The 21,421-nt window shown below is 40.8% G+C and overlaps 2 protein-coding genes across 4 annotated transcripts; one reads left to right on the top strand and one right to left on the bottom strand.

The window, feature by feature from the left end:
- Nucleotides 1-3,264: 3,264 nt before the first annotated feature.
- Nucleotides 3,265-9,392, bottom strand: GET1 (guided entry of tail-anchored proteins factor 1). Of its 2 annotated transcripts, none has more exons than XM_081326234.1 (5): nt 8,961-9,392; nt 6,735-6,900; nt 5,217-5,284; nt 4,529-4,643; nt 3,265-3,760 (listed from the first exon to the last, which is right to left on the bottom strand). In XM_081326234.1, exons 1-5 carry the CDS (start codon nt 9,072-9,074, stop codon nt 3,687-3,689), a joined length of 537 nt encoding a protein of 178 aa, XP_081182360.1. In that variant the 5' UTR covers nt 9,075-9,392; the 3' UTR covers nt 3,265-3,686. The 2 variants fall into 2 exon arrangements, with proteins under 2 accessions (XP_081182360.1, XP_081182359.1); XM_081326233.1 differs by having other exon boundaries at nt 9,103-9,391.
- Nucleotides 9,393-9,679: 287 nt separating this feature from the next.
- Nucleotides 9,680-13,729, top strand: HMGN1 (high mobility group nucleosome binding domain 1). Of its 2 annotated transcripts, none has more exons than XM_081326231.1 (6): nt 9,680-9,888; nt 10,395-10,415; nt 10,524-10,553; nt 10,642-10,692; nt 11,779-11,902; nt 12,776-13,729. In XM_081326231.1, exons 1-6 carry the CDS (start codon nt 9,874-9,876, stop codon nt 12,787-12,789), a joined length of 255 nt encoding a protein of 84 aa, XP_081182357.1. In that variant the 5' UTR covers nt 9,680-9,873; the 3' UTR covers nt 12,790-13,729. The 2 variants fall into 2 exon arrangements, with proteins under 2 accessions (XP_081182357.1, XP_081182356.1); XM_081326230.1 differs by having other exon boundaries at nt 9,685-9,888; nt 11,779-11,910.
- The last annotated feature ends 7,692 nt before the right edge of the window (nt 13,730-21,421 follow it).

Raw genomic sequence — 21,421 nt, 5'->3', positions numbered from 1 at the left:
AGTTTCAATTGGCCCCAATCGGCCCCTTCATTGCCAAGCGTCCCCATGGAAGTCAATGGAGGTCCGTGGTGCCTCGAAAGGTCAGCTGCAGCACCTCCGTTGGTTTTACCAGCGAGCCACCGCCTCCTGCAGCTCCGCACCACCTTCTTTCACTCTGAACCGCAGCCCGTGAGGATTCCTCTGCCCACAGCTGCCATGCCAGTTCGCCCTGTTGGTGACACGAGCTGTGAGCCACAGGGATGCCTCGCCCCGGTGGCGTCGCTAGCCCGCCTCTGCTGGCTCCTCTGCTCTCCCGTTGTGCCGACGATGTCAGAACCGCGCCGAGCCACTCGTTGACTCTGGTGGCATCCCGGAGCTGGCCTGGCCTCGGCTGATGGGCCACGGTCCGCACGGTCCGCTCATCAGGCCACCTGCCTTCCTGGCAGCACATCGCACAGGGGAGGTCTGCTAGGGAGGCGGCGATCCAATGTTGTTTCCCCCCGTGTGTGTGTGTGTGTGTGTGTGTGTGTGTGTGTGAGAGAGAGAGAGACCCGCGGGAACGGCTGGTAGAGGCGGCAGCAGTCCGGCGTTGTTTCCCCCCCTCGTGTGTGTGTGTGTGTCAGCCCTGTGGGAATGGCTGATAGAAGCGGCGGCAGTCCAGTGTTGTTTCCCCCTCTCGTGTGTGTGTATGTGTGTATCAGACCCATGGGAATGGCTGGTAGAGGCGGTGGCAGTCCAGCATTGTTTCCCCCCATGTGTGTGTGTGTGTGTGTGTCAGACCTGCGGGAATGGCTGGTAGAGGTGGTGGCACTCCAGTGTTTGTGTCTGTGTGTTGAACCCTGTGGGCCCGACACACAGGAGGGGGGGAAAGCTGGACCACCGCCTCCGTACCAGATGTTTCCTGCGGGTCTGACACACACATGCACAAGGAGAAACAATGTTGGACTTCTGTTGCCACACACACACGCACGAGGGGGGGAAACAATGCTGGACTGCCACCGCCTCTACCAGCCGTTCCTGCGGGTCTGATACACACACACACGAGGGGAGGAAACAACGCCGGACTGCCGCCGCCTCTACCAGCTGTTCCCGTGGGTCTGACACACACGCACAAGGGGGAGAAACAACGCCAGACTACCGCCGCCTCTGCCAGCCATTCTCACGGGTCTGACACACACAAGGGGGAGAAAAAAATGCCGGACTGCTACCGCCTCTACCAGCCGTTCCCGCAGGTCTGACATACACACACGCATATGGACAAGGGGGGAAACAACGCCAGACTGCCGCCTCCCTAGCAGACCTGTCGTTCCCGCAGGTCTGACATACACACACACATATGGACAAGGGGGGAAACAACGCCAGACCGCCGCCTCCCTAGCAGACATGCTGGTGTTCGGGCCGAGGTGCGGTTTGGAGACCTGCTGGTGCCGGTTTAGAAAGCTGCCGCAAGCCGCGGCAACTTTCTAAACTGGCACCAGCAGGTCTCCAAACGGGTGTTTGGGCGGAGGTGCGCGCGCAGCTCCGCCCGAACACCCGTTTGGAGACCTGCTGGTGTTCGGGCCGAGGTGCGGTTTGGAGACCTGCGGAGACCGGCTTGCGGCAGCTTTCTAAACCGGCACCAGCAGGTCTCCAAACGGGTGTTTGGGCGGCAGTTTGGAGGTCCCGGGGGTGGCTCCGGCAGCGCCCGGGCTGAAGGCGGCGCCGCAACCCAGCGCCCATCACCACGGAGACCCGTCGCTGCTCCCACTTTTTTTATGTGTGATGGAACCTGTTCCCAGTGGCTCTTTTGCTTTTTCAGGTTGCCGACCCCTGAGATAGACTCATTACATGCAAAGCAAGATAGTTCAAGCCATGATTTGTCATAATTGTGATGATTGTGGCGTACAGCTCATGAAAACCCCAAATCCACAATCTCAGAAAATTAGAATATTACATGCAATCAATAAAACAAGGAGTGTACGTAGAACAGTATCGGACCTCTGAAAAGTATAAGCATGCATATGTACTCAGTACTCGGTTTGGGCCCCTTTTGCAGCAATTACTGCCTCAATGCGCCGTGGCATGGAAGCTATCAGCCTGTGGCACTGCTGAGGTGTTATGGAAGACCAGGATGCTTCAATAGCAACCTTCAGCTCTTCTGCATTGTTCGGTCTCATGTCTGTCATCCTTCTCTTGGCAATGCCCCATATTCTCTATGGGGTTCAGGTCAGGCGAGTTTGCTGGCCAATCAAGCACAGTAATCCCACGGTCATTGAACCAGGTTTTGGTGCTTTTGGCAGTGTGGGCAGGTGCCACGTCCTGCTGGAAAATGAAGTCAGCATCTCCATAAAGCTTGTCTGCGGAAGGAAGCATGAAGTGCTCCAAAATCTCCTGGTAGACGGCTGCGTTGACCCTGGACTTAATGAAGCACAGTGGACCAACACCAGCAGATGACATGGCTCCCCAAATCAACACAGACTGTGGAAACTTCACACTGGACTTCAAGCATCTTGCAGTGTGTGCCTCTCCATTCTTCCTCCAGACTCTGGGTCCTTGGTTTCCAAATGAGATGCAAAAGTTGCTCTCATCAGAAAAGAGAACTTTGGACCACTGAGCAACAGACCAGGTCTGTTTTTCTTTAGCCCAGGTAAGACGTTTCTCACGTTGTTTGTTGTTCAGGAGCGGCTTGACAAGAGGAATACGACATTTGAAGCCCATGTCCAGGATCTGTCTCTGTGTGGTGGCTCTTGATGCACTGACTCTAGCCTCAGTCCACTTCTTGTGAAAGTCCCCAACACTTTTGAATGGCTTTTTCCTGACCATCCTCTCCAGGCTGCGGTCATCCCTGCTGCTTGTGCACCTTTTTCTTCCACACTTTTCCCTTTCACATAACTTTCTATTAATGTTTTAATTGCAACTTCTTTTGCAATTACCTTTTGAGGCTTTCCTTCCTTATGGAGGGTGTCAGTGATAGTTTTCTGCACAACTGTCAGGTCAGCAGTCTTCCCCATGATTGTGATTCCTACTGAACCAGACTGAGAGACCATTTAAAGGCTCAGGAATCCTTTGCAGGTGTTATGGCTTAATTAGCTGATTAGAATGGGACCCTTTGAGCCTAGAATATTGCACCTTTTCACAATATTCTAATTTTCTGAGATTGTGGATTCATGAGCTGTAAGCCATAATCATCACAATTATGACAAATCATGGCTTGAACTATCTTGCTTTGCATGTAATGAGTCTATCTCATATATTAGTTTCCCTTTTTAAGTTGCATTACTGAAATAAATGAACTTTTGCACGATATTCTAATTTTTCGAGTTTCACCTGTATTAGAATTAGTAGATATTAATAGATTTTAGATACATGTACATACAAGTGTAGCGTCGCGCACAGTTAATATTTCATATTCAGCATATATCCTACACATCATCTAACAATGAAAGGAAATAACTATATATCAAGCGAAAGTCATTGATTGTAGAAGTTATGTTTCAATAATTGAACATTCAACTATGAAGTGAACAAGAATTAAGGAGTTGCACATTTACAAATATTGTTACTTCCATAAGAGTGAAGAAAATTTTAAATAGTTGGTTTTTTATTTTACTTTAAAAGCTGCATCCTTCTAGTCTTTCACTTTCTTGAGATTTATCTCCAATCATATCAGAATACTGAAAAAATGACAGGGTGTTCAAATATTGTTGAAAGTGAGACAAGTTTCTTTCTCAATTGAATGGGTATAGCATAATGGCAACAACTTTGTTGCAAACCACCAACCAACATGTAATTCCGACACCACCTAAAAAAGATTAAAAGGTATGCTGTAAATACCAAGTATCTGTAGCTCATGCATATATATATAAAAGGATTTGCAAAGCAAAACTGAATAAGCAGTTAAATCTGCCCTTGGGAGTTTAGGAAAAAAGAGTAATTATTGAATCAGGTGATTATACAGTACAAGTAAAATATAAAATCTGGAGATTTTGTGTATATTGGCTATTGCCCAGAATTATCTGCTTTACTGTAATTTTCATTAGAATGAATGGAAATTGGTCAACAAACTGCTTTTACAACATTAACTTTTCATTTTAAAGAAATATATAACTGGCTCCCAATGAGAAATATTCAGATGCATTAAGGAATAAACCAAATATAATATGATTAATAGGTGAAATACACTACTAATCTTAAACATTTAGCCATAATTATGGCTCTTTAATATGCAAGTTTCCCTTAAATATATGAACTACAGTAGCTCTATCTTGTAGGCATGCTCTCCTAGAATCAAACACAGATTATTTAGCGCTATATTGTTTATAATAATAGGCAGATGATCATTAGATCTGGAACATTCCCAGCTCTATGAAAAATTAAACCTGAAAAAATTGTTAATTTGTATGCTTCTATTTGTTAAATATATATCTATAGGATCCAGATACAGGGATATAGATTATGGGGTAAAGTTTCTAAAGAAACCCACATAGAGTAATGTATTTAAAATCAAGAAAGAAAGAAGTATTAGATTCATACAAAAGAGCAGAAAGTATTTTACATGCAATAGCCTTACCTGCCACTCCTGTCGGAAAAGCTACTAAGCGTTCCAAAGGGGCAAGCCATTTGCTTGGGAGCAGAGTAACTGGTTCAGAGTAATATTTCCAAATTAATGATATCATTAAGGCACCCTGAAATAAAAAAGTTATTATTCAGATATGTGTGAAAGGTACAAACAAAGCCATTGCATTTTTTACTATAGTAACTATATATTTCTGAAGCTTACTGTTATATAAGAATACTATTTTGTGAAAATGATATTTGGATGAATCCAGGTCCCTCTATTTCATAAGATACTTTTATTTCAAAAAATATCAGAAACACTATTATTTTTTTCCTTACTCTTGAGCTTGCCCTACTTTGCAAGAAAAGGGACTGAGGCATTCTTCCCCAGCCACATTACTGAACCCAACAATATATGATTAATTGCTTAAAAGAGAGGCAGGGAAAAGGAAAAATCATATGGCTTAATTCACAAATCTGTCTGATTTGATTGTAAATTGCAATTATTTCAGACAAATGAATGTATGAAACAGTACCATTGATATACAAATCTAACGCGAACGAAGAGAGGCTTATGGGAAAAAAGTTCTAATCTTATTTTCTTTGGTTATTTTTATTACTAATTAAAAGTTTTAAGCTACTATATATAGAATTTATTTTATAACATGTATCTTTAGTGTGTATAATTTAAATTTACTTACTTGCAAAATGTAGAACACAATATTTATTACCCACTTTATTTTGGCTAGTTGAGCAGTTCGTGTTTTCACTGTTAATAGAAAATAATAATAATGTGTGATTTATATAAACAGATGTAATATTTTTATGGCAGATTTTATTTCATTCCCATTTACTTGTTTTTTTTACTTATTTATATCTATTTTATCTATTTCACTTTTTTTTCAAACAATCAAAACAGATATTCCAAAAAGAACATAGAATACTGTGTATGTGGGGGGGGAGGGTACGCACATGCACACGCATACACATACAGTATATAGGTAGTCCTTGACTTCAACCATTTGTTAGTGACTGTTCAAAGTTACCACAGCATTGAAAATAGTGACTTATGACCATTGTAGTAGTACTTCCCATGGTCATGTGATCAAAATTTGGATGCTTAGCAAGTGACTCATATTTATGACAGCTGCAGTGTCCTGGGGTCATGTGATCTCCTTTAGCAACCTTCTGACAAACAAAGTCAATGGGGAAGCCAGATTCACTTAACAACCATGTTACTAACTTAACAGCAGCAGCGATTCAATTAACAACTGTGGAAAGAAAGGTCATAAAATGGGGCAAAACTCACTTAACTATTTTGCTTACCAACATACATTTTAGGCTGAATGGTGGCTGTAAGGCAAGGACTACCTATATATACTATATACACACACACACACACACACACACACACACACACACACCCCTCTATACCTATATCAAACCCAATCACATCATGGGCTGTATCATGAGGTATCGGGACTTGTTTGCCCTTGCTGGACCGGGATGGGTGTGGCTCACGTGTTTGACATGCCTAACCTATATACATACATATATATATATATATATATATATATATATATATATATATACGCATATATGGGTGTGGCTCACGTGTTTGACATGCCTAACCTATATACATATATATATATATATATATATATATATATATATATATATATATATATATATATATATATATATATATATATATATATATATATATATATATATATATATATATATATATATATATATATATACGCATATATGCCAAATTTGAATATTGTTATTAAAACAGATTTCTACTAATTCAGCAATTTTAGAAATGTCATACCAAAATCAGATTCTTTTAGAAATCTATGCTGAGTTTTGATAACCTGTACTGAAGAATGTGACATGTGAAATAAACTGAATCTTGGCACGAACATATACACACACACAATTCCAATTGATTAAATAAAAAAATGCATTATTTTTAAAAAATAAATCTACAATTAATTTGAATTAAAAGTGCATGTGTTTTATTTTTTTAAAAGCTGAAGTGTTCACATAAGAAAATATGATGAGCCAATATATGGCTTAATCCCCAGACAAAATGTATTTTGATATCGCCAAATTTTGTTTTGTAGCTAAGAAATCTTAAGATTAGCAACACTTTTGAAAAAAGCTGGCAAAAATGAACTGACATTATGCAAATACAGTTAAGAAATCTGTACCATGTGTCTTAAGCTTATCAGTCATTTTATTAATTTTCCTTTCTAATCGAGCATATCTGGCAAATTCATCCATCATACTAATGGTAGAAAGTTCTTGCTTCATGCTGTGAATATCAGATCGCATTTCAGATTCCTGCTCAGCATCCTTTTGTAGCAACCTAGACATCTGATAAAGAGAAAAAGAAGTCATAATTTTAAATGTGTGTCTAATATATGGTTATTACACAAAATAATCGCAACATTCATAACAAACATTCTTCTGTTCTTGGTCTGCAATGTTTGGAAAAAAATGTTTTATTTCCAGAATTAGAATTTCATCACACTTGAACTGTAAGATTTTTCCTCCAAACTGAATCAGCATGTCTGGTAAAATCTGGGAGCAGTTGCTGAGGGCCACATTCTACCTATAGCATATTTGGAAAGCTATTTACATGGTTCTTCAAGAAAGCACTCAAGAGCAACAGAAAATATACTATCCCAAATGTTGGTACATCAGGCAGATTGTTGTTGCTTTTCTATAGTGTTTCCTGGAAAATAAGACCTACCCTGAAAATAAGCCCTATTTAAGAGCTCACCCACTCCATAGCACCTGGTTGCATGAGATAAGGCGAGGCACATGGGTAAAAATCAAGCTAATGTGGGGATGGAGGGGTGGAGCTGCCCCACGATCCCCGCACCCTCTTACCTCAGGACACTTGCAGCCAGGCCTCCTATGCCCCGACACTTGCCTCGCCTCGCCAGCCCACTTCTTCTGCGACTACTTGCTGCCGCTTGGACGTGTTGCTCCTGGCCTCCGTTTTGCCGGCAGAGACCTTCAGGAAAGGCGTCTGCAGCCAAGAAATGAGCTGTGGATTGACCCGCATGGCGCCCCTGGCCTCCATCTCTCAATCAGAAGCCAAGGCCTCTGATGGCGAAATGGAGGCCAGGGAGTGCCACGCGTGTCAATCCAGAACTCATTTCTCAGCTGCAGAGACCTTTCCTGAAGGCGTCTGCTGTTCAAATGGAAGCTGGGGGAGCCACATGTGCGAACGATGGCAAGCAGCTGCAGAAGTGGGCCGGCGAGGCAGATGTCGGGGCCCGGGAGGCTTTAATCCTATTCTGTAAAATATTTTATAAGCCCCTTGGAGCCTTTGCCTACAAACTGAAATGACCAGAAATAAAAATTACAGAAAGGCAGAGTCCAAGGAAATGTTAGGAAGACAACTTTCTAACAGTAAGAGAAATTCACATGTGGTTCTAATTAGGAGTCATGGATTCCCTTTTGCAGTTGTTTTTTTTATCAAAGCTAGACAAGTTAGCCTTGAGGAGTGCCTTAATTTTATTCTTATACAAGGATGGAGTCCATAGCAAAACTAGTTTCCTCAAACTACTATGTTGTTGTTGTTAGTTGCGAAGTCGTGTCCGACCCATCGCGACCCTATGGACAATGTTCCTCCAGGCCTTCCTGTCCTCTACCATCTTCTGGAGTCCATTTAAGCTCACGCCTACTGCTTCAGTGACTCCATCCAGCCACCTCATTCTCTGTCGTCCCCTTCTTCTATTGCCCTCCATCTTTTCCAGCATTAGGCTCTTCTCCAGTGAGTCCTTCCTTCTCAAACTACTATAGGAACATTTAAAAACTTCAAATGATTATTCATCTTTGATATCAGCATCCACTGGAAATTTCCTTGTGAATCGATTCTATATAGTAAAAACTGTGTGTGTGTATAACTTTTAAATGGGAAAAGCAGTGCATCATAGGGCAACCATTTCTGAACCATGGTACCTCAAATAGGCTAGCTTACATAATGTGTCCAAAACGTGGAACCCATGATTCCTATGAAACTGAAATTTGGCAAATTGTTATAAAGCATTTTATCACATAAAATGATCATACATCATTTAATGATACAATACAAAGGGTCACAAAACATTCCCAGTTTTAACTGTGTTATACAGATCAACAGGTTATTTTCAAGATACGTCTCCAAATGTCTCCCAGAATTCTAAAGAACTTTTCCAGTGAAGGAAGTACATTAGAAGCTCTGTCATTCTTGAAGGCACTGAAGAATCTGGCAAGGAAACATCTCTGAATGAACATGTGTAGGGACTATAGCTCGCTGTATTCATGCAAGCTAGCAAATCTTGGACTTGCAGCAGGATACTAGGTTGGGAAGTGTTGCCAAGGGAAAAATAAATAAGGAGAAAATAAAATAAGGAGAAAACAAACATGGGGTAGGAAGCCACCTTAGAATGTTTCCTCTCGTCCATCTGTCTCCCATCCTCAGGGAACAAATCAATAGTTTCTCTTCTACTGAGAAATAAAAGAAGATCGAAAGGTGCATCAAATGCGGTCGCCATGGAAACCCGGTCGGCCGATGACACTTACAATGGAAGAACAGGAGGGCAGAAGGATTTTGAGGAGGTTGCATAAGAACACGGAGCTCAGGACGAGAAGCCATGCGCCACCATGCGTTGTCAACTGTTTCGCCTCTACACGTAGTTCAGTCATGTCTTGGGTTAGAGATGTGCAAAGAAAAGGGAGAAAAAGAAACGCTGTTCTCAGAAACATAATTACTCGAACGGGCAAACACTTGAAGCGGGCGCCCACTTGTCAAAAATGCGCAAGCGCGCATCTTTGCGGCGCGGCGGTGCCTCACAGAAGCCGTTCAGCAACACTGCGCAGATGCGGCGGCCATCCGTCACACTTCTACTGTGACGTGTGCAACATGGGCGGAACCCCGGTTAGATCCGCCTAGATTAGGAGCATCCGAGTCTCCGAGGTAGACCAAATTCAAAGAGACAATTTGCAGACGGGGCCGGCGGTTGAGGTGTTTTTTTTTTAGCGGTCCTATAAGTCAGACGGCCAATAGGAACGAGCGCGTCCAGTCGATAGAGGGCGGCGCTGAGGAGAGCGCGCGCGCGCGCACGCCCACCCTTCCCTCAATCCGGCTGGATCTTGTTGCAGTGCCGCTGGCGCTGCTGGGATGGGGGGGGGGGAATCAGCAGGCAAGAGACAGTTTGTGCGCAGCAGTGAGAATTTGGCTCCCGTAGGCTCGCAGTCGTCACCGCTCCGGCTGTAAGAACAAGCGCCCGCGCTGCCTGACGCTAAGGGCAAAATATAAAGCACAAGAAAAGGCGAGGGCACCTTTACTCAGCTATGCCGAAGAGAAAGGTTGGCGACGGGCGGGCGCACACAATAAAGCGCGTCCAAGGACGCACAGTCTCTTCTCTTATCTCATCATTACCTCATCTTGCCGTTCCTTTTATGATTGATGCATTTTATTTTTTTTAAAAAAAAAAATAAGACTGGGAGGGCGTTCTCTTTTTTAAAAAAAATTGGAATAGTTTTATGTGGCGACTTGGGCTTGAGGCCCAGTATTTCGGTGCTCATGGAGGGAGCCGAGAGAGGGTGGGGGACGTAGCGAGTGTTACTGGCCACGAGTTGGCCTCCCTTCGAAGTAGTTCGAAAGTCCCGAGATCGTTCCGAGGGGACTCCCAGCTCCTAAATTTTGCGTGGCCTTTGGCGCAACTCGGCCTCAGCCTAGCGATCCCGATACGGCGGTGGGAAAGGGGGCGTGCGCGCGGTGAGATCACGGCTCTGGGTCTGTTTTCAGTCTGTTAACGCGCATGCGAGGTCGCCTCCCGCGGTTTTTAATACTATTAACTCTTTCGTTGCAGGTGAATCCTGCCGAAGAAGAGGTAAGTGTTGCTTGGCTGGAAGAGTAATAGAAAGGGGAGGGAAAGGGGTTACGTAGGCAGTACTGAGCAGGCTGTTAACTTCAGGATTTTGTCCTCCTTTTGCGACAGCCGAAGAGGCGATCCGCACGATTATCGGCTGTGAGTAGAAATTTTAGTTGACTTCACTGCTGTAATTTGTGCAAAGAGTGAGGCATAATAAAACACGTTTTTTTGTTGTTCCTTTCAGAAACCTGCCATCACCAAAGCCGAGACAAAACCAAAAAAACCCACTTCAAAGGTAAGGATTGGTTTTTTTGTGTGAGAAGTTTATTCAGTTACTTGAAATCTGGCTTGGAAGCTTGGCTGATGATTTAAAAATATGCATGTTAACTATCACCGTCTGATGTCTTAGCTTTGTAGAACTTGACAAATTGTAAAACTATTTTCAACAGAAATGTAATACTACAGTATACAGGTTACAATGGAACTGAAAAAAGTGACATGCGTGTTCACACTTAAAACAGTAACCTCATGGTCACATAATCAAAATTCGGATACTTTGCAACTGGAATGTATTTGTGCCTGTTGCACTGTCCTGAGGCAATGTGATTACTATTTGTAACCTTCCCCAGCTGGCTTCTGACAAGCAAAGTCAATGGGGGAAGCCAGATTTGCTTAACGACTACATGATTCACTTAACAACTAGAGTGATTCACTTAACAACTGGCAAAAAAGGCTATAACAGGCAAAACTCACAACTGCCTTGCTTAGCAATGGAAATTGGGGCTCAATTTCGGTTGTAATTTGAGGACTACTTGTATGTAACTACCATGTTACAAAAGAGGCGCCAGATCTTATTTTTTTGGGGGGGTTGTCTTTTCCACTCACCTCATGGCGGCAGCCTCACCAGCTGAAGGAGCAGCTTCATTCTGCAGCTAAGAATAGAGCTCTAGCCTGTATTTTGCAGTCGGAGGCCTTCCTGAAAGGTTTCTGATTGTGAAATGCAGGCCACGGGACACCACAGAAAATGTGGGCTGATGAGGAGAGACAGATTTTGATTCATGGGAGGCCTGGTAAGTAGGCACAGGGTACATGGGGCAGCTCCACACACACCACACCCCCTTGCCCTAGCTTGATTTTAGGCATGTGCCTCTTCAAAAAAGTAGGGTTTATTTTCGGGGTAGGGCTTATATTAGGCCCACCCCCCAAAAATCTAGGGCTTATTTTGGGGGTAGATCTTACTTTTGGGGAAACACTGTAACTTATACTGAATAGCTTTATTTGGGTAAATATTGTATGCTTTGTTTCTGCCCAGTGGTTTAGAAGTAAAGTTATCAATGGTTGACAATTGCCTTTATAAATTATCTATTCTGAGTTACTATAGGTTAAGTCTGAGGAAAAGAGAGCTTCAACAAAAGGGAAAAAAGGACTGAAAGAGAAACAAACTGAAGATAATAACAAAGAAGAAATAAAGGATAATTTGCCTGCAGAAAATGGAGAAACAAAAAGTGAAGAGGTAATTCTATTAAACCTTCATAGATACCTGGAGTTTCTTTTAGTTAATTTGTATGTTTCAAAAAATAGGCTTCACCTCAGTAGAGAATTGTATATAGATGCATGCTACCAGACCCTTGCAGCTTGCTGTATGAATTTATGTGAGGATACTTTAAAATTTTAGTGTCATAATACTTATTTAAAGGGTGTAAGGGCAGCAGGAAAGAGGTAGAACAGAGTACAAAAATTGGAGATGGCACTGGAATTCAATTTTATTCTGGATAAAAAAGGGGGGGGGCTTGTTCCAGGATTTGGTAAATTAATCCTCTATTTGCTGTTTCCTTTCTGTCAACTATCTAATGGAAAAATAAATTTGACAATGTCCACTATAAATATTCCTATTTAAGAGCAGAGAACTAGAGTTTTCAGCCTGAACATTGAGGACATATAAATCAATTCAACAAATTTCAACCATGTATTGTTTTATATTATGTTTGAGTATAATAAAGCAAGGTTAATTCTCTAGCTTAATTATTCAGTAATTGCTAGGTTTCCTTAATAGAATAGGATTGCAGAAAATGCAAATGTGATATAATTCACATTATAGCTCTTAGTTATAGAACAGTATTGTATACCTTAAATAGTTTGTGTTCATTGTGTTTCATAGTTTATTCCAAATATTTTCCTTTTGAGGATTGAACATGTTAATCTATAATGGCTACACTGAAGCAGAAATTTTAAACTGAAATGATTTAATACATCTTGGCTCACAGTATAAAAGTTTTGCTGACCTATATATCAAATTTGACATGTTTTAAGTGCTTTTAAGTTTGAACTTGGAAATAAAGTATTACTATTACTACTACTAAGTTTTCTCTTTTTTTCAGGACCCAGTATCTGATACACCAGGGGAAAAAGAAGAAAAATCTGAGTAACAGTTTTTGATCAGTGGTTCTCTCACCACTGCCTTGTACAATCCAGAGGAATATTTTTATCAACTATTTTTAAATGCAAGGTTTTTTTTAGTGATTTTAGCAAATACATTTTTAAAATAGGATATCTTCTATATTTCTTTTAATGTAATTGAATGTATATGCCTTGTTTTAATGAAATTAAAAATCATGTACTGGTTATTGGTTTTCTGTACAACCAGTAATTTAATGGAATGTTAGATGAAGGAATATTTTCAAATTTTTACTGCTTTACAGAGCTATCTTTTGGATGTCTATTTAGAGGCACTTAAGTCAATAAGTATACATAGGATTGTAGGTTTAACATTCCAGAAGCCCAGGTGGGCAACTTACAATATATCTTCTATGTAGGATTTTAGTTTTAATGAATACAGGATTACTTCTTTAAATTTCTAGCTCTTAATTGAAAACAATACTTAGTATATGCCAGTAGAAAATAAATTGCTTATTTCTTCTGTAGACTGAAAAATAATTTGATGAACTTTTAAGAGAAGCATTGCCTCAAGTAGATTAAGGGTGGGTGAGTGGGGGAATTCACAACTCTGTTTGATTCCTTGATGGTTGATCTTGCTTTCAAGTTAGTCTGTGACAGAGTTATTTTTTGTAGTACAGCTGTAGTTTATTTTTTCTAATACATTATGAAATATTGGCGATTGGGGTATGTAGTGTGTGTACTGTACAAAATTTTGGTTTAACGATACGGCTTGAGATGGCAGTATTTGAGACACTGGTACTTTTCTAATTTGAATGTTTTATCTAAGAAGTTGTGATAACATGGGGTTTACATTCAATTATTGGAAGAAAAAGCTATCTAAATGTCTGTGATTCATCCTATGATCTAATAAAATATTGACAATTTTAGAATTTCAACTTGACTCTAAATCAGCTTTTATATAATAGTTTACAAAATTCAATTATGTCTTGTTTTAATACAATAATAGGAAAGTGGTAAGAATTATTTTCCCCCAGTCTGTAAATTGCTACCATTAAATTTTACTTCTGTTAATGTGAGATCACAAGTGCTTACTGTTACTACTTTTAGTAGTCTTTGTAGTGAATTATACTGGTTTGACTTCTTCAATCTAGCAAGAGGAATGGTAATGAAAGCTCTATTCTCAATTATAGGAATAGAGTCACCAAACAAACTCTAACTTCTAGGAGAAAGACCAGGGCAAAGATCTCATATTCTGCTCTTGGAAGAGAACTCATCAGTCCTGGTTCTGAACTGACATTTAGAAAACAAAAGAAATGATATTGCTATTCCATTTTTCTTCTCCCCACAATCATTGCCTTTTAAAAAAACACATTCTCTTTCATTGTGATTAGTTTACCAAAATCAATTGAAATAAGTTTTTTAATCGGTCTCATTGGCTATTCCCGAGTAATTGGAATAATCAAGAGTTCTCTAAAAAAAATTTCACGGGAAATCTGGGATTTAAAATACCAGTAAGTGTGGTTTCATAGGATCAAGGCATTCATGTTATGTTAAGATGCTGATTATTGAATAATGCATTTTTTAATTTTTTAATGCATTTGTTTGGCTGCCTTTATTATTTTTTACAAATAACTCAAGGCAGTGAACATATCTAACACCCTTTTCTCCTCCTGCTTTCCCCATGACAACAACACTATGAGGTGGGTTGGGTTGAGAAAGTGACTGGCCCAAAGTCTCCCAACTGGCTTTAATGGCTAAGGCAGGATTTAAACTCATGGTTTCTCACTTTCTAGCATGGTGCCTTATATCCGCTAGACCAGGGGTAGGCAACCTTGGCTCTTTCGTGACTCGTGGACTTCAACTCCCAGAATTCCTGAGCCAGCCACACTGAGGGAAAAGAGAGGTTTCCAAGGTGAGCCATGCTGGCTCAGGAATTCTGGGAGTTGAAGTCCACGAGTTGTAAAAGCCAAGGTTGCCTACCCCTGCCCTAGGCCTAGGCCGCTTTATGACTTGTGGACTTCAACTCCCAGAATTCCTGAGTCAGCCATGCTGAGGGAAAAGGGAGAGGTTTCCAAGCTGAGCCATGCTGGCTCAGGAATTCTGGGAGTTGAAGTCCACGAGTCATAAAAGAGCCAAGGTTGCCTACCCCTGCGCTAGACCAAACTTACGAAATAACAATGTTTCAATTTAATATGTTGGTTTTGTTGATACAACAATTAAAATATAAAAAGAATGAAGGCATATATTCCCTGATGATATGTGCTAGTGTTCATTCTGTGTTGATTGGTGGGGAGAGATTGTTTCTCAGTCACATCAGGTGAGGTACTGCAGGGCTTTATTCTCTTTGTTTTCAACATCTACCGTACATGAAACCACTGGGTTAGTCATCTGCCAATTTGGGGTTTTGGGGTTTGGGATGCGGTGGCTCATTGGGTTAGGACGCTGAGCTTGTCGATCAGAAGGACGGCAGTTTGGCGGGTCGAATCCCGAGTGCCGCGTAGCAGAGTGAGCTCCTGTTACTCGTCCCAGCTTCTGCCAACCTAGCAGTTCGAAAGCACGTAAAAATGCAAGTGGAAAAATAGGGACCACTCCGGTGGGAAGGTAACAGCGTTCCGTGCGCCTTTGGCGTCTAGTCATTCTGGCCACATGACCACGGAGACATCCTTGGACAAGCGCTGGCTCTTCGGCTTTGAAATGGAGATGAGCACTGGCCCCTAGAGTCAGAAACGATTAGCACGCATGTGCGGGGGAACCTTTACCTTTTATCATCAGCATGTTGATGATACCCAATTAAGGTACCATTTAAGAATATAGGCAGTTCTAGGCAGGGTGGTAGTTAGGGCGTTCAGGTCTGATCAATATTTCCAGATATTGAAGTTCTTTAGGTATTGCTCCAAGGGCTCTAGTCATGATTGGTACAACGGAGGATTTCTTTTTCCATAAGCATTTGACTTGGATCTGCAAGTATTAGGTATTTTTCCCCAATTGTTTTTTTCTCAGTCCTGTTATCACCTGGAATAACATCAATGATCCAGACTTTCTTTCAACAGCTGTTATATCAGACATGTTACAAGATGCCTTTCTGTTTGGATCTAAAAGTCCCATAAAATGTTAATCCACTCATTTCCCCAAAACTCAACTTGATGGTCCCAATAGTTTTTATTATATTCAAATCCAAATGTAGCAAAATTTTCAATAATTCTGGCAACTCAGTCATTACACCCACTACTTGTAGTCAGTTTGTGAAATTTTGCTGCAGCAATTGATCAAATGGTCAGTTGTTTTATCCTTTTTGCTACAAAGGTGACATTTATTGTTAAATTTAATTTTTGCCTTCATAAAATTAGTTGGCAAAACCTATTCTTGAGCCACTAAAATAAAGCAAGCCTTTAATTTATTTAACCCTCTTGATTTTAACTAACTCCGTGTGGGTTTGTTATTCACTTTTCCTTCTAAATCCTTCAAATATTGACCATGCATTGTTTTGTTCTTTCAGTTAGCATATTGGTTTTTAATGCTTTTTTTATAATCAGTCTTCATCTTTGTTTTCAAGAGCATTCCTTGAGACTTTTTATTCTCCCTCCAAAACAAATACAGTCATGGCCGAAATTGTTGGCACCCCAGAAATTTTTCCAGAAAATCAAGTATTTCTCACAGAAAAGTATTGCAGGAACACATGTTTTGCTATACATGGATTTATTCTCTTTGTGTGTATTGGAACACAACAAAAAAGGGAGGAAAAAAAGCAAATTGGACATAATGTCAAACAAAACTCCAAAAATGGACCGGACAAAATTATTGGCACCCTTAACTTAATATTTGGTTGCACACCCTTTGGAAAAAATAACTGAAATCAGTCACTTCCTATAACCATCAATAAGCTTCTTACACCTCTCACCTGGAATTTTGGACCACTCTTCCTTTGCAAACTGCTCCAGGTCTCTTATTGGAAGGGCGCCTTTTCCCAAGAGCAATTTTAAGATCTCTCCACAGATGTTCAATGGGATTCAGATCTGGATTCATTCCTGGCCACCTCAGAACTCTCCAGCGCTTTCTTGCCATCCATTTCTGGGTGCTTTTTGACGTATGTTTGGGGTCATTGTCCTACTGGAAGACCCAAGATCTCAGACGCAAACCCAGCTTTCTGACACTGGGCTCTACAGTGCGACCCAAAATCCTTGGGTAATCCTCAGATTTCATGATGCCTTGCACACATTCAAGGCACCCAGTGCCAGAGGCAGCAAAACAACCCCAAAACATCATTGAACCTCCACCACATTTCACTGTAGGCACTGTGTTCTTTTCTTTGTAGGCTTCATTTCGTTTTCAGTAAACAATAGAATGATGTGCTTTACCAAAAAGCTCTATCTTGGTCTCATCTGTCCACAAGACGTTTTCCCAGAAGGATTTTGGCTTACTCAAGTACATTTTGGCAAACTGTAATCTTGCTTTTTTATGTCTCTGTGTCAGCAGTGGGGTCCTCCTGGGTCTCCTGCCATAGCATTTCATTTCATTTAAATGTCGACGGATAGTTTGCGCTGACACTGATGCTCCCTGAGCCTGCAGGACAGCTTGCGTTCCTTTGGAATTTGTTTGGGGCTGCTTATCCACCATCCAGACTATCCTGCGTTGCAACCTTTCATCAATTTTTCTCTTCTGTCCACGACCAGGGAGATTAGCTACAGTGCCATGGGTTGCAAACTTCTTGATAATGTTGCACACTGTGGACAAAACAGTCCAACCTACCCAAACCAGTGCCATAAAAAACAATAGAAACGCAAGTTAAGATAGGCAAGAAAATGGTAAGTGAGCACCTGTCCAGCCTAGACAAGTTCAAATCACCAGGCCCAGATGGATTACACCCCAAGGTTCCGAAGGAACTGGCAGACGTGATCTCAGAACCACTGAACTATATTTTTCAAAGATCCTGGAGCACTGGGGAACTACCAGAGGACTGGAAGAGAGCTGATGTAGTTCCCATCTTCAAAAAAGGGAAAAAAATAGATCCAGGAAACTACAGACCTATCTGCCTGACCTCAATACCTGGGAAGATTCTGGAAAAGATAATCAAACAACAAATCAGTGAACACCTTGATGCAAACAAAGTCATCACTAAAAGTCAACATGGGTTTGTCAAAAACAGATCATGCCAGACAAATCTTATTACATTCTTTGACCAAGTGACAAAACTAGTGGACCAGAGGAATGCTGTAGATATAATTTACTTGGACTTCAGTAAGGCATTTGATAAAGTAGATCACAACCTACTACTTGATAAGATAGAAAAATGTGGGTTAGATAGCATTACCACCAGATGGATTCGTAGCTGGCTGACAGGCCGTACTCAGCGTGTGGTCCTCAATGGAACTGCATCTACATGGAAGGAAGTGTGTAGTGGGGTGCCCCAGGGCTCTGTTCTGGGCCCAGTGCTCTTCAATATCTTCATTAACGATTTGGATAAGGGGATAGATGGGGAACTCATCAAATTTGCAGACGACACCAAGCTGGCAGGAATAGCCAACACTCCAGAAGATAGGCTTAAGATACAGAAGGATCTGGACAGACTCGAACGAACACTGGGCACTATCTAACAAAATGAAATTCAATGGTGAAAAAAGTAAGGTTCTACATTTAGGCAGGAAAAATCAAATGCATAGGTATAGTATAGGTGGTACCTTGCTCAATATTAGTAACTGTGAGAGGGATCTCGGAGTCTTAGTAGACAATCACTTCAATATGAGCCAGCAGTGTGCTGCAGCTGCCAAAAAAGCCAACACAGTGCTAGGCTGCATTAACAGAGGGATAGAATCAAGATCAAGTGAAGTACTAATACCACTTTACAATGCTTTGGTAAGGCCACACCTGGAATACTGCATCCAGTTTTGGTCACCACGATGTAAAAAAGATGTCGAGACTCTAGAAAGGGTACAGAAAAGAGCAACAAAGATGATTAGGGGGCTGGAGGCTAAAACATATAGGGAATGGTTGCTGGAATTGGGTATGTGTAGTTTAACGAAGAGAAGGGTGAGGGGTGACATGATAGCAGTGTTCCAATATCTCAGGGGCTACCACAAAGAAGAGGGAGTCAAGCTATTCTCCAAAGCACCTGAAAGCAGGACAAGAAGCAACGGATGGAAACTAGTCAAGGAGAGAAGCAACCTAGAACTAAGGAGAAACTTCCTGACAGTTAGAACAATTAACCAGTGGAACAACCTGCCTCCAGAGGTGGTGAATGCTCCAACACTGGAGGTTTTTAAGAAGAGACTGGACAGCCATTTGCCTGAAATTGTATAAGGTTTCCTGCCTGAGCAGGGGGTTGGACTAGATGACCTCCAAGGTCCCTTCCAACTTTATTTTTTTTATTGAAAAGTTTTTCAATACATTTTATCTTTAACAACCCCTCCCCCCCACCCCCTACCCAACCCTTCCTAACCTTCCCCCCTCCCCTTCCCCCCTCCCCATCCCCGACTTCCCAGAGCTAAATACAAGGTATAAAAATAAAAGCAGTCATAAACAACCATATGCTAACAACAATAAACTATTAAGTCTATCGCACTCTAGCTCATATAAAATGACTACAAGCAACTATTATCACATCAAAATTTATACAAATGCCAAGTGAAACTTTTTGGTCCCATATTGTTCTGGATGTAATCAATCCACTTTTTCCACTCCGTAATATAGCGTTGTTGCGAATGGTCTTTCAAATAAGCCAATATCTTTGCCATTTCTGCCAGGTCAGAAACTTTTAAAGTCCATTCTTCTATAGTCGGCAGTTCCTCCTTCTTCCAATATTGACCTACTAAAAGTCTTGCTGCTGTAATTAAGTTCAACATCAACTTAGTGTCCACAACAGTAGTATCCGTAATTATGCCCAATAGAAACAATTGCGGACAAAACTTTATCCTTTGCTTAAATATCTTCTGCATATTCCACCAGATTTTAATCCAAAAAGCTTTAACCTTTTTACAGGTCCACCATATATGAAAATACGTTGCGTCTTCGCCACATCTCCAACATTTAGGTTGATAGTTCGGATACATACTTGCAAGCTTTTTAGGATCTAAATGCCACCTATAAAACATTTTATAAAAGTTCTCTTAAATTTTGAGCTTGCGTAAATTTTACGTTCCTCACCCAGATCTTTTCCCAAGTGTCCATTGTGATAACTTCTTGAATATTCTGAGCCCACTTTATCATACAATCTTCCAACTTTATTATTATTATTATTATTAAGGCAAATCTAGATCTCTGGAGATGGACTTGTAACCTTGAGATTGTTGATATTTGTCCACAATTTTGGTTCTCAAGTCCTCAGACAGTTCTCTTCTCCTCTTTCTGTTGTCCATGCTTAGTGTGGCACACACAGACACACAATGCAAAGACTAAGTGAACTTCTCTCCTTTTTATCTGCTTTCAGGTGTGATTTTTATATTGCCCACACCTGTTACTTGCCCCAGGTGAGTTTAAAGGAGCATCACATGCTTGAAACAATCTTGTTTACCCACAATTTTGAAAGGGTGCCAATAATTTTGTCCGGTCCATTTTTGGAGTTTTGTTTGACATTATGTCCAATTTGCTTTTTTTCCTCCCTTTTTTGTTGTGTTCCAATACACACAAAGGAAATAAACCTGTGTATAGCAAAACATGTGTTCCTGCAATACTTTTCTGTGAGAAATACTTGATTTTCTGGAAAAACCTCTGGGGTGCCAACAATTTCGGCCATGACTGTATATCCCTATTAACATGGTGGACTTGATGGAACATGGGGAAGATAACACAATAAACTGAATTGTGTTAAGGAAACTACAACTTATTACTGTATGTGTTTAGAAGTTAATTATTTATTTAAAAAGGAATTAAAATAGCTTTTAGAGAATATAGAGTCATAATGTGGTTTCCTTAATATGGTTTAGGTTTATTTTGTTAAAGTAGGCTGTTTATACTATAAGCTGACTCCTAGTATCTTAAGATTTTTCAGCAAGCTGTCAATCTGCCTTTCCTGAAATTAAATATATATTCTTAGCACTGATAGATTGAGATTTTCCTATCTTTGCATTTGAAGTTTCCCTCAGTCCTGTCCTATCTATACTTCTCATATCCCCCTCCCAGGTCACCCTTTCACCTTCTGGAATATAAAAGGGGAGAAAGTACCCTGCATTACAATGCTTTGAATGATGATCTAATGCCAGTCATTGCAAGATTGTTTTGGAATAGCAGCAGTGGTAGTTAAGAAAGGTAAAATTTTAATCCTGGTGCCTAAATGCATTTTAGTAAAAGAACTTTTCATAGTTTTTTGTCAATATTACTGGAATGCAGAGGGCATGAAAAAAGTGTACAAATTTATGTCAAATCTCCCAGATTAATATAGTACATGTACATGAAAAGGTGTGGAAGTGAAATTTGTTTAGTACAAATTTGTTCATAGTTAAAATTAATTTTACTTGACTAAAATATGTAATACGTGGCCAAGTATAGAACATAGAACTCGATATTCTTCAGAAAAATATGTGTTATTTGCATTCTTCCATTTCTGTCTAGAGAAAGCATTTTGTCCTGTTGGATAAATCTCTATTTGACCCTGCAGAATTGTCTGACTGACTGAGAGGCATGATTTATATAACGAG

This window comes from Vipera berus (genome assembly GCF_964194415.1).
Source record: "Vipera berus genome assembly, chromosome: 4".
Classification (NCBI taxonomy): domain Eukaryota; kingdom Metazoa; phylum Chordata; class Lepidosauria; order Squamata; family Viperidae; genus Vipera; species Vipera berus.
Note: the sequence above shows the minus strand (reverse complement) of the source record. Positions and strands in the feature narration are given on the sequence as shown.